The 12,249-nt window shown below is 31.9% G+C and overlaps 2 protein-coding genes across 2 annotated transcripts; one reads left to right on the top strand and one right to left on the bottom strand.

Moving 5' to 3' along the window:
- Positions 1 to 206: 206 nt before the first annotated feature.
- On the top strand, positions 207 to 1,134 carry LOC7489442 (vacuolar iron transporter homolog 4). The gene has a single exon (XM_002325092.3). It carries the CDS (start codon positions 372 to 374, stop codon positions 1,044 to 1,046), a length of 675 nt encoding a protein of 224 aa, XP_002325128.1. The 5' UTR covers positions 207 to 371; the 3' UTR covers positions 1,047 to 1,134.
- A 5,499-nt stretch (positions 1,135 to 6,633) lies between these two features.
- Positions 6,634 to 10,693, bottom strand: LOC7489441 (uncharacterized). Its single transcript, XM_002324501.4, has 10 exons — positions 10,527 to 10,693; positions 9,357 to 10,348; positions 8,493 to 8,577; positions 8,305 to 8,400; positions 8,058 to 8,210; positions 7,853 to 7,960; positions 7,606 to 7,725; positions 7,217 to 7,342; positions 7,043 to 7,126; positions 6,634 to 6,940 (listed from the first exon to the last, which is right to left on the bottom strand). Exons 2-10 carry the CDS (start codon positions 10,325 to 10,327, stop codon positions 6,815 to 6,817), a joined length of 1,869 nt encoding a protein of 622 aa, XP_002324537.2. The 5' UTR covers positions 10,328 to 10,348; positions 10,527 to 10,693; the 3' UTR covers positions 6,634 to 6,814.
- Positions 10,694 to 12,249: the final 1,556 nt, after the last annotated feature.

The following is a 12,249-nucleotide window of genomic DNA, read 5'->3' as shown; positions in this document are numbered from 1 at the left end:
CATACAGATTTAACCTATGTTTAGGCCGCATAAAACCCTAATTAAAACCATACAACATGACTCTCTAAATGCCCCCAATATATCCATTTCCTAGTTTTAACAATCTCTTGCAGACATTATAAATTGAGTATGGTAAAGCATCGTTGCCCTACATATACTTTTCCTGAAATATGGACCGTACATGATAATTAGAATAACTAATGTTGTTAGATATATAAAGCATATTGGCCCCTTTTCTTCCACCGTAGCAAACATATTCTATATATACCCTTGTTGAGGCGTGTGTCCTCCACAGTCTGAAGTCTTCTCTTCTATATACCATCCTATATTCTAATCAGATCTTCATTATTTCCAGTCCAGTTTTCAATTCCATGGCCGCCAACCAGACATCCCTTAATATTGACGATGCCAGATTTCCCCTTCCTGGCCATGATTTTGAGCAACAAGCAACATCAGATATTGTTGAAACCAAAGACTTCGACTACTCGAAAAGATCACAGTGGCTACGTGCCGCTGTCCTTGGTGCCAACGATGGTTTGGTTTCCATCGGGTCATTGATGATGGGTGTCGGCGCTGTGAAACAAGATGTTAAGGCCATGATACTAACCGGGTGTGCCGGTTTGGTAGCTGGGGCTTCTAGCATGGCTATAGGCGAGTTTGTGTCTGTGCAGTCTCAACTTGATATTGAGCTGGCACAAATAAAGAGAAACAAGCAAAGAAGGGATAGCGAAGAAGTACCGGAAGAAGAAGAGGGAGAGAAGGCGAATTTGCCAAGCCCAACGCAAGCATCTGCAGCTTCAGCTATTGCCTTTGCACTTGGTGCATCAGTGCCAGTTCTAGCTGCTTCTTTCATAGGACAGTACAAGTTGAGGCTGGGAGTGGTGGTTGGGGCAGTGACCTTGGCTTTAATGGCGTTTGGGTGGTTAGGGGCTGTGTTGGGGAAGGCACCGACTGTTAAGTCATCCCTTAGGGTTTTGATCGGAGGATGGTTCGCTATGGCCATCACCTTTGGCCTAACCAAGTTGATTGGGTCAACTGGGTTATGAGCATAGCAGTATGTTCCACCCTTCTCTCCCGGTACAATTAAATTCCATGCTGTATAATTGTTTGTGTTGTTTATTTTCTTTCCTTTTTCCTTTTTTTTTTTTCCAGTAATGTACGACGTGTGCATGGGAAGGAGAGGTTCTTACTGTATATATTTCCATTCCAGAATATTTTCACGTTTCGTCTCGGATCATTTAATTTATAATTCATAATATTAGTTCAATATTTATGATTCTAATTTAAATTTTAAAATAAATTAATTTTAAATTATACAATACAAGCATAAATATACAATGTCAATTATTTAAATATAATTTTAAAATTTAAAATATTTCTAAATAATTAAGATTTAATAGAACTTTATATTTAAAGTAATTCAACATAAACACAATACCAAAATATTAAAAAAATAAAAGGTTTTAATTCCAAAGATGCATAAACCAAATATCATCTCGCATGGATATAAAAGAAATTATTAAAGAAATATAAGGTCCAACTCTTTAAATTTGCCTTTTGGTACTGGCAATATATTTAAAAATAATCATGAAATAAATAACAAGTGGGAACTTCAAGAAAAGAAAGGATGATGAAGGCTAGTAAACTTTTTTATAACAATTTTCTTTTTTTAAAAAAAAAACAATGAATGACAATGATACCAAACTAGCCCCTAGTTATCATAAAAAACATATGCATAGTTTCTTGCAAAACTACTAATAAATTGATAATTTCATATTTAATAAAAATATATCTTAGAAAGCATAAAAGAAATTGGTTTTTTGGAAAAAAATAAAAAATAAATAAATTTATTTGTTAATGAAAACTTTGATGCGGAACTCGTAATTTTTTGCTTCTTATTTGAACCTGAACTCATCGGAAACATTCTCAAAAAAAAAAAAAAAAAACCAAATATCTAGAGAAATGGCTAGCATCGCTCTAAATTATTTTATTTCTTCGTCACATCCATCTGCAAGTATATATCAAGTATTATTATTACCTATATTTTGCTTCATCAATTCCCTAGCAATAAGATAAAAAAGAAAGAAAAGAGTCAGGCATTTGCATACAACTGTGTACATTTTATGCAGCAAACATAAGAAACAAAAAGAAAGAGAAAGGAAGCTAACCTAAGAAACCGAGTGAATTTAGTCGGCTCAGTAAAATATGTGATCTAAATTATGAAATTATAATAATTATATAAAAAGTAAAATTAAAATAAATTATAAAATTTTGAATGATAAAATTTTAAAAAAAATCAATTAAAAATAACTTAAAAATAACCCGAGTTAACTTGTCAAACTCACGACGATGGGTTAACTCCAAAAAAATTAAATTAAAAAAAAATAATGAATTTAATGAATTAACAAGGTAGGTTCTGTTTTGAAGGCACGGGATGTAGAGTTGGTTTGGGTATATATTTTTGTTAGACAACTGAATCACTTGCTTATTTAGAGATAACTAGATAATTCATAAGCTGGTTAGATAAAAAAAAATTAAATATAAAAAGTTGTTATAGCATTGATAACATTTTTTTTTCTAATAAAAGAACTCAAAATTTAAAGCATATTAGAAGATATATTATATTATAGATCGACCTAGGTTAATCTAGGTTAACTTATCAAATCTGTGATCCAATTCATGTGATTGTGATAACCTCATAAAAAGCTAATAAAAACAAATTATAAAGCTAAATTCTCAATCAACTCAATTTTAAAAGACAATATTGAAAAAAATTAATTAAAAAAGAACAAAAAATATATATATGAGTCAATTTGAATTAACATGTAAAACTCGTGATCCAGGTCACGAGACTAAGATAAATCCATAAAGAGCAAATAAGAAAAAAATATAAAGTTCAATTATCAAGTAACCCAATCTTGAATAATAAAATAAAAAAGAGCAAAAAAAATGAACGAGTCAACTCGAGTTAACACATTAAAACAAAAACTTAAATCATGAGACCGAGTTAACTTCATAAAAAGTACATCAAAAAAATAATGAGATTTAATTTCCAACAAACTCAACATTAAAATAACAAATGAAAAAAAAATTCTAATTTTATGACTAGATAACTACATAAAAAGTACTTTGAAGAACTAAAAAAAAGAGAGAAAATATCGGGTTGCTAGATAGTAAAATTAAAAATAAAAAAAAGAGCTAAATAAAATTTTTTTTTCTCTATGTTAATAAAAATAAAAATAAAAATCTAGCTGTGTTTACTATTTCGGATTTCAGTGCATATGGAACCTAGTTTAATCTGCAATCAGTGACTTGGCAACCACAATATCTAAAACCACCATTAGGAGGCTGCGAGCGAATATTCCCATGATGGGCACTCCTCTGGTCCTGTTAGTGGAACAGTCCAAATCTATATTGTAGGCCCAGAGAGAACAAAATTACATTCTCTACCATACTGACACAAAAGGGCTGGAAGGAGCATATAATTACATGATCTGCCCTTCCGCCAACACTGTTAAAGGTTAAAAGTTAAAACCAGGTAGGGCCGCCTGGTCTGGGAATTAACAACGAGGAAAAACTAAAATATCTGGGTAGCTAGTTCACTGTTGAAAGCCACCCCAGATCTTTTAGCTAGTTCACTGTTCATATATCTCTTATTATTTTATTTTATAAATTTACTTTTTACCCGACAAATCCATGACCTTTTTTTATTAACAACATTGTTTTTAGGGTAAAAATTTTAAACAATTAAAATAAAAGTTCAAATTATTTAAATTTAGTAGAAAACATATATTTTTTAACTAAAATTTTTTTTATTAGAAAATAATATAAATCATATCTTAAAACTTCACATAACAGCTTAAATTATTAAGTTAAAATGATTTTTTTAACGCTTTTTTTATTTATTTTTTTATTTTAATGAAGAATATTTTTTTTATAAAGCATAGTTATTTATATAAAAATCTATCATAACCATTAACCAATCTTAAATAAATAATAATATTTTAATTATTTTTATACGACTATATAGAAAATAAAAAATAATTAATGCAATGAAATAATATAAAATTTTATAATATATATTCTATTATCATTGAGAATTCATGTGTAGTTTTTTTTAAGAAAATAATGTGCATATGAGTTTCATATATAATTATTAAAAAAAAAAACATAACATAAAAATATCTAGGTTTCTTTAATAAAAACATGATATAATTAAATGATTTTTGAAACAATTTATTTAAAAGTATTTCATTTTGATACATAGAAAATAAAACTTAAAAATAAAAAAGGAAAGGAGGCCTCAAGTGATGGCATCTTGTTACCACAATCCAAAATTAGATCCAAGTTTCTACAGAGAGTTTAGATAGAATATCCTGTGTTTTCTCAGGAGAGATTACCAGAAGGATCTCTACCTCATTTACAACCATCTGTGTCTGAAGCATAGGAATCAGAGCCCATGAAGGAATCGGCATCCTCGGTGTAGCTTAAGTTGCCACTATTACTTGTTTTCTTCACGATGGCCGGCCGGGAAAACCAAGTTCTTTCCCCTTCTGTTTATACAGAATATATGGACAGAAAAAAATACATAGGTGCAAGAAAATGAAATCGACATTATTGGTTACATATTGTATATAGAGATTCCTCAAGATTACATTGCTAAGATACCCAGATTTTCAAGAATATTGATCAGAAAATGTTTCTTAATTAATTTATCCTTTGATTATTTTATTTAGTCAGATCATTAATTTTTTTTTTATCTTTTAATATTGTATTATTTGGTGATTTGGTTTGATAATTTGTTTTGCACTATTATCTCTCATCAAGTTATTATATTTTAAAAAAATCCTTAGTTCTTGATTTTATAAGAATTTATTAATTGTGAGGAATTTATAATGATGGGACCAAAACTAAAAACTTGGTAAGATAGAAGCCTTTCTTTTTAAAAAAACAAAACAAAAGGGTGTTAACGCCTGTTAGGCTTAATTTTTTTTTCAAGTTTATACCTTGATACCTTGAGTTTTAAAATTATATGATTTGGTACATAACTTTATTAATTTATGGTATAGTTTGAGGAAAAAGAACCTCGTAGAAAAACGATGAAGAAAATAGAAAGAGGTTGGTTGTTATGATGTTCTTTATCAAATTGACCACATTTGATGTTAGTGTCCCTCTTGATAAGAGAAGTGTCACTAAATTGTTTTTGAGTTTTTATTATCCCTTGAAAAAGTAAATTAGGATTGAGAGATTTTTCTTATTTGTTTTTTTTTTATATGTTTTTTAACCAATTTGAGGATTCTTTGAATTGGGTAATTAGTTTCTTGAGGTTGAGTGTTTTTCAGTATGTTCTAGGTCAAAATAGGTTAAAAATTAAATTTTAAGGTAAAAAAAAAAGGGTAAAGCTTGAACTTTTAGCCACCTTTATAGTGGTTAAATCTTGGACATGTAAATGATGTATTGTCTGTTTTTTTTATAAAAAAAATATTGAGCAAATGACCAATTTCAAAGAAAAAAAAAAAATTAAGGCTCAGCTACGTAGAGCCAATAGGCTTGCATAGTTGACCTGCTTTTTTTCCTGCCCGAATGATACTAACTTTCTTAAGAATGAAATAATTTAGAATATTGTATGTATAATTTCTTTTAGATTTTTAGATTAACTATGAATGATTTTTATATGTTATTTTATGTGATTTCATTTATTTTTTACTTCATTCTTAATCAATGTTCTTTTTGTGTAGCTCATCATAATTATTATTTTTTATTTTAGTAGGTTTATTAATTTTGACGACTGATTTTTATTATCATATAATTTAATAAAAAATAATTTAAGAAAAATAAAGTTATTAAACTCGATCAATTCCATCACTCGGATCATATATTTAACAAGTTAACCTGTTTTAATTTAATATATCATTATCCAACGTATTATTATCTTGATATTAGAAAGAGGACATCATCTTGAAATTTCTTTTCTTTTAAGTCAATTTAAGTTAAGCTAATATAAAAAAAATATATCATCTTAAAATTTATAATCCAAGTTAAGCTAAGTATTTCCCATGACAACGTCCGTGTGTTGTATTATTGTTTTTATGTTTTTGAGCACACTTGCATTAAAATTATTAGGGTGATATTTTTTTTTATTTAAGCTTATTTTTGGAATGATAATAGGATATTGTCTATGAAACAACAGGTGTCCTAGTGTGATTTATCATAATTATATGTTTATTATATGACTAGATGAAACGAACTTATTAATTTTTGGAATGATAATAGAATATTGTTTATGAAACGAGTGTCCTGTTGTGATTTATCATGATTATCTATTTATTATATGAAGTGAACTTATTAAATTTAATTGGGCATATATATAACCGAGTCATAAATTTTTATTACTTTCAAAAAACACACTAATAGTGCACGCAAATAGTGCCTAAATAATTTTTTACGTAAAAAAATATATTTTGATCCAGCTACTAACGTTGCGCGGGCACAGGCGAGAAAGAACGAATTGTCACGCTCAAATCCAACATCGACAATTGCCTGGATCCATACGTTGACGCGAGGACGGAAACAAACTGCGAGTTCGAGTGCGACTGTGTCTGAGAGAGAAGCTTGAACGCAACAGGAAGCGAAGGAACAATAAAACAATAATTATTATAATATACAGCCTCAAGGGACTGATTCACCTCCAACACACTGAGTTTGACAAATATACTAGTTTGGCAGCGAGATATTCGTTCGCCGTAGGATTCAGAGCAGACAAACAAAGAGAACAGCAATTGCTCAACAAACATTCATCGAAGGAGGAACACACTCATTTAAGGAGAGTCTTGATAATAGCTTTCACATTCAACTTCTTGAGATCTGTGTAAGATTGACCACAGCCTACAAACATGACCGGTGAGCCAGAGATGTAAACCATCGACAGTGCAGCTCCGACCTACACTCATCAAAGAGAATTGCAGGCAGCATTTAGTTGGTAAATATAACAAATAACTCAAAAGGAAGGAAAAAAATAAATAACCGCCTTCTGTAACTCTACCTTGTCATCGATTGTGTCAAACTTGGTGAGCAAAATCCCATCAATTAATCTAGGATTGGGTGAAGTTGATAGGTCCGCTAATTTCTGCAAAGAAAAAGAGCAAGGGATGTTGCTTTATAAACTGAGAGCGGATGCAACAAAACAACAGCGAATGCGAGGATATAAGAACTAAACCTGATTGAACTTTGATAGCTGATCAACAGCATCATTTCCTACCAAGGCCTCTCCAACAAACAAGACCAGATCAGGATTGTTGAGGTTAATTAACTTTGAGAGAGCTCTCATTAATGGTTCATTGTCCTGAAGCACATGAAAATTGAATTAATAAAAAAAGCAAATAGAAAAGCCAGGTAAAAGTAAAACATAGATCCCCCTTGGTTCTTCTATTCTATCTAACTCTTTTTGTATTGACTTTAGCATTTTGATACTATAATGGTGTTCTTACAGAAAAAGTTTCCGCAAAATTTCTGTAGCAAAATCAAGAGTCAATCAATTAATAACAAAATTTGACCACACCAGATAGTAGGTCAATCTCCTTGATAAAACATTAAATCATAAAGCACCTGCATTCGGCCAGCAGTATCAACGAGAACAACATCAGAACCATTGCGTGTAGCCTCCTGAATTGCTTCCTTTGCAACAACCGCTGGATCTTTCTCATAGCCCTTTTCAAATATAGGGATCTAACCAGAGAAAAAAGACGATCACGTCAAGCTTCCTTTACAGGCATGAATCACAGAAACAAACAAGCACTGGATCTAGAGGCCAGAAAACTTCAACAACATTAATATGTGGGTATCAATTCTGTACCTGAAGTCTACGTGCATGAGTCCTCAGCTGCTCAACAGCTCCTGACCTAAATGTATCACAAGCAGCCATCATAACACTGACCTTATGTTGCAGAAGCCAGTATGCAACCTGCAGCATGACATGTAAAAACAGCCTACCCAATAAGGAAGCGTGACTTGATGATAATTCAATAATAATAATCACAATGATACGAGCTTAGCTTCACCTTAGCCAGATTTGTGGACTTTCCAACCCCATTGACACCAACAAAAACAACAACATATGGTTTCCTCTGTTCCCTTGCAGCATGTACATCCCTCAATATGTCAATAGAGCGTCTAGGAGTTAAAATACGGACAAGTGCTTCTTCCATAGCAGCCTGCAGCCATAAAATCAGTATGAAAGTGAGATTAAGCTTATTCCTAAATCAAAAGGGAAAGATGAAAAATGAAGACACTTTTGATATAACAAACCTGCACTGTGGAAGATATCCTTGTGAAAGATGCCAGCTTTTTACCTTCAAGACTAGCCGCAACTGATTCACAAAGCTTCTCGGCTATCTCCTCAGCCTGAGATTGCCACAGGACAGTAACTCCATAAGAATGTTAAATAGGACAGGGAAGTATGATTGACTGAATATCTAGCAGATACAGGAACATACCACATTCTTGGTCATGAGCCTATCCTTGAGAGCTTTCAAAGCTGGCTCTAGGTCTGCCTTCTCCAAGTTTGCCTTACCAGCAATACTGAGCCAAGGAAAGCATAACAAAATTCATTTAAGGGTCATATGAGGAAGAAAAGCCTAGTCCAAATAATGAGATTCAACTTTGATTGAGTTCAGTAGGAGAACCCTTGAAAAAGGAATATCATGCCCATTATACATACCAACAGACAGTTTGACAAAGTCAAACCCTGCATATCTAATGCTAGCCTCCCACATTCTGTCTAAAGATTCATGCATAAAGTTTGTTACACATCTCATAACGACAGGAGAGACAACAGAAATAATTGTGGAAGCATGCATTCATGGTGAAGGGAAAAAATGCCAACTGGGCAAGCCATCACCCCAGTCTCACATACACATCAATCCCAAGGAAGAAACTTCTCATAAGATGTTAAATTATAAATAGAACAGTTAGATATATACTGTGAATCATATACCTTATTCATTAAAGCATAGAATAAGCTTGAACTTTTCTACATAATAGATTTGCCAGAGAACACTAAGAGACGTAATGACGCTCAATTGATAAAGCAAAGGTAATAACTATCTAATTACCCAAAAACTAACTGTACATTCCAAAAACCCATGATAATAGTTATTGCTGGAGTCTTTAACTCAGATGCCACAATGACAAACCCCAAAAACACTAGTAAAAGTCACAAGAGGCTGCATTTTTTTTTTTTGTAAAAAAAATAGACCTTGAAGAGATGCTCTATATCCAGTACCTTAATGATACACAACTTAATGGATTGGTTGTAATCAAAGCAATGAATAACAAGGATTTAGATGGCAATGTTTTACCTCTGGAACATAGATGAAAACCATCCCTTCTTCTTAGCATCAGGCTTGCTGTCCTTACCAACTTCCTCATCTTCTTCATCCTCCTCGCTGTCACTGCTAATTATCTCTTCTTTGTCCATCATGCTTTCACCTTGATCGGCTGCCACAACTTGTATATTCTCATTCCCATTCTCCTCCACAGGATCCGTAAAATCCAATTTCGCAACTTTAGGTGAATCATCCCAAACTCTATTCTTCTTTGTTATCTTTTTCTTCGGGTCCGCTTTCGAATCCTTGCTAACAACAACACTAGTATCAGTAGTTTTTTTCACACCTTTACTTTTCAGCTTCTGAAGTTTGCTGACATCAAAAGCCCCATTATTGGATCTCGCATTTTCTTTACCATTAGCAAGACCCATCCCTCTATTTCCTTCACCAACAACATTATGGTTCCCATTGGAGTGTCCATTCTCCAACTTCCTACCTTTCCCATCATCACCATCAGCCTCCTTCGCATCACTCTTATTTTTTTTATTCCCTCCATCAAACCCACCACTACCCTTTTTCACCACCTGCTGCTTCCTCCCATCATTCCCCATCGGCTTCACTTTCCTCAACTCCTCCGCCCTCGCCTCCTTCCTAAGCTGCCTAAAAGTCTCATCAAAATCAAAATACTCCACACGCTTCGGATCATAAATCTCCGAAAACTCACGCTTCACCATCTCCAACAACTCATCCACATACAACAAATGGAGAATTCGCTGATACACGGCGACAAAAACGAGACCAAGCTCGTTATGGAAAGTCCATTTAAGCGTGTACGAGGCAGCACCAGGAGCATCGTAATTATACGACGCCGCACCTGATCGTTCCTCCAACAGACAAGATCGAATCAAAGTATCGATCGGCGATCCTTTTAACGCATTTCCTAGCTCTTTACATGTCCATAAAATCAATCCTCCTCTAGTAAATATTAACAACTGCTCTAACATCTTCCAATCTTTTTACCAAACCTGCAGCAACCAAACCAAATTGAGTCCAATTAACCATAAAAATTGGTGCAAATCGTAAAAGAAAAAAGTAAAAACGTAGGGACAGAGAACGGATCGGCGGCACAAGAAATTGTTGTTAGAGATCTGTGGATGGATAAATAAACGATTAAATTCGAAGGTATCGAAAGAAATAACTTACCTAATTTCCTGTTCTAGAAAATGATTCGAAAGGGAGAGAGAATTTACTAAAAGCAAAGGGAAAGGAGTAGTACAAGACAAGAAAAGAAAAATAAAAATCAATGTGAGGATTTGTGAACATTCGGTTATTTATATGATAAGGTTTTTTTTTTTGGGTAATTAATTGAATTGGGGGGGGGGGGGGGGGTTTTGACTAGGTTAGTTGGACGGCGAAGAAAATTTGGACACGCCGTCACCACGGACTGACCTTTTCCTTCCTTTTCTTGAGTCCGGAAAATATTAACGGGGTTAAAACGTAAATTAACCGCTTATTTTGACTGTTTTTATGGGCGTTCCTGTACGCTGTTACGCGTTTGACGGTCTGGTTGGGTGTGGAAGGAGTCCTTTGTGACACGGTTTTTAAACTCGTCCCATTCAAGTTCTGGTTTTCAGGTTTAGATTAGGTTATTGGGTTTTTATCGGGTCATCGAGTTATCCGAGTCAATTTATTTTTTTTAAAATTAAAAAGATATTGTTTTAGTAAAAAAAAACCAACGGGTTACAACCGTGTTTTTTACCGGGTTTTGTCGGGTCGCATGGGACACCTCGAGTTTTGCCTTTTTCTATTTTTTTAAACCCGGTCCTGTTCCAGCCCTGGGTCGATCCGCTAGGCCAGGCCGGGTTTCAAAACTATGTTTCGTGGAGTTTGGAATTAAATTTCAATATGTTTTATATTGGATTTTATTTTTTTATTTTAAAATAAATTTTTTAATATTTTTTAATTATTTTTATATGTTGATGTTAAAAATAAATTTTAAAAATTAAAAAAATATATTATTTTAATGCATTTACGAGAAAAAAACACTTTGATAAATAACCGCTATCACACTTTTAAATACCTTATCAATATCATATTAGTTAAAGTCTATTTTAAAATATATATATATATATATATATATATAAGAGTAAAAAATTATATGAAAATATTTTTATTATTTTTGATAAGATATGGATTTTATATTCACTTTTCTTTATATCTATCTTTTTTTTCAAATTAAATTTCAAAAAATAATTAATAAAATATCATATTATTTTGTATACACCATAAAATTTTTCGGTGTAGAAGCAAAATTGAAAAGGAATGATTCAACTGGAACTGTATTTATAAAATCTTCTATGCTAATTTTAAAATTAATTTAAAAATAGTTGAGTTTTGATGTTTTAAGAGTATTATTGAACATAATTTTATTTTAAGTTATATAAAAAAGTTAGTATCAATTTTGGGTTCAAATCACAAAGTTTACATTTGATTAAAGTTTTATTAAAAAAAATAGATATAAAAAAGATGAAAATATATTTGAATAAAAAAACACGGATGAACATATAAAATAAATATTTTTAAGTTCATTTATATACTTTTAAAATATAAAGCAGAGAGAGCCATATATTTTCTTCCTTCATAATCTTTATTTTTATTAACAATAATCAAATTTTATCTAAAATACCTTGAATAAAAAAATTCATAAAATTTAGCTTTAATGAAATATTTAAGAAAAAAAACAAGTAATACAGAAATAGTATAAAATTTAGCTTTATTTATTTGGTGCTTATTGCTTTTTATGGAATGATTGTAAAAATGCGTTGGAAAGTTGTGTTTGGATAGGCACAAGATGGGATTAGCCGTATTGCAATCATACCTGGATTCCAATTCCCAATTACAGAGACTAGTAAAGTTGTGTGCTTAA

This window comes from Populus trichocarpa, chromosome 18 (assembly GCF_000002775.5).
Source record: "Populus trichocarpa isolate Nisqually-1 chromosome 18, P.trichocarpa_v4.1, whole genome shotgun sequence".
NCBI classification, from domain to species: Eukaryota; Viridiplantae; Streptophyta; class Magnoliopsida; order Malpighiales; family Salicaceae; genus Populus; species Populus trichocarpa.
Note: the sequence above shows the minus strand (reverse complement) of the source record. Positions and strands in the feature narration are given on the sequence as shown.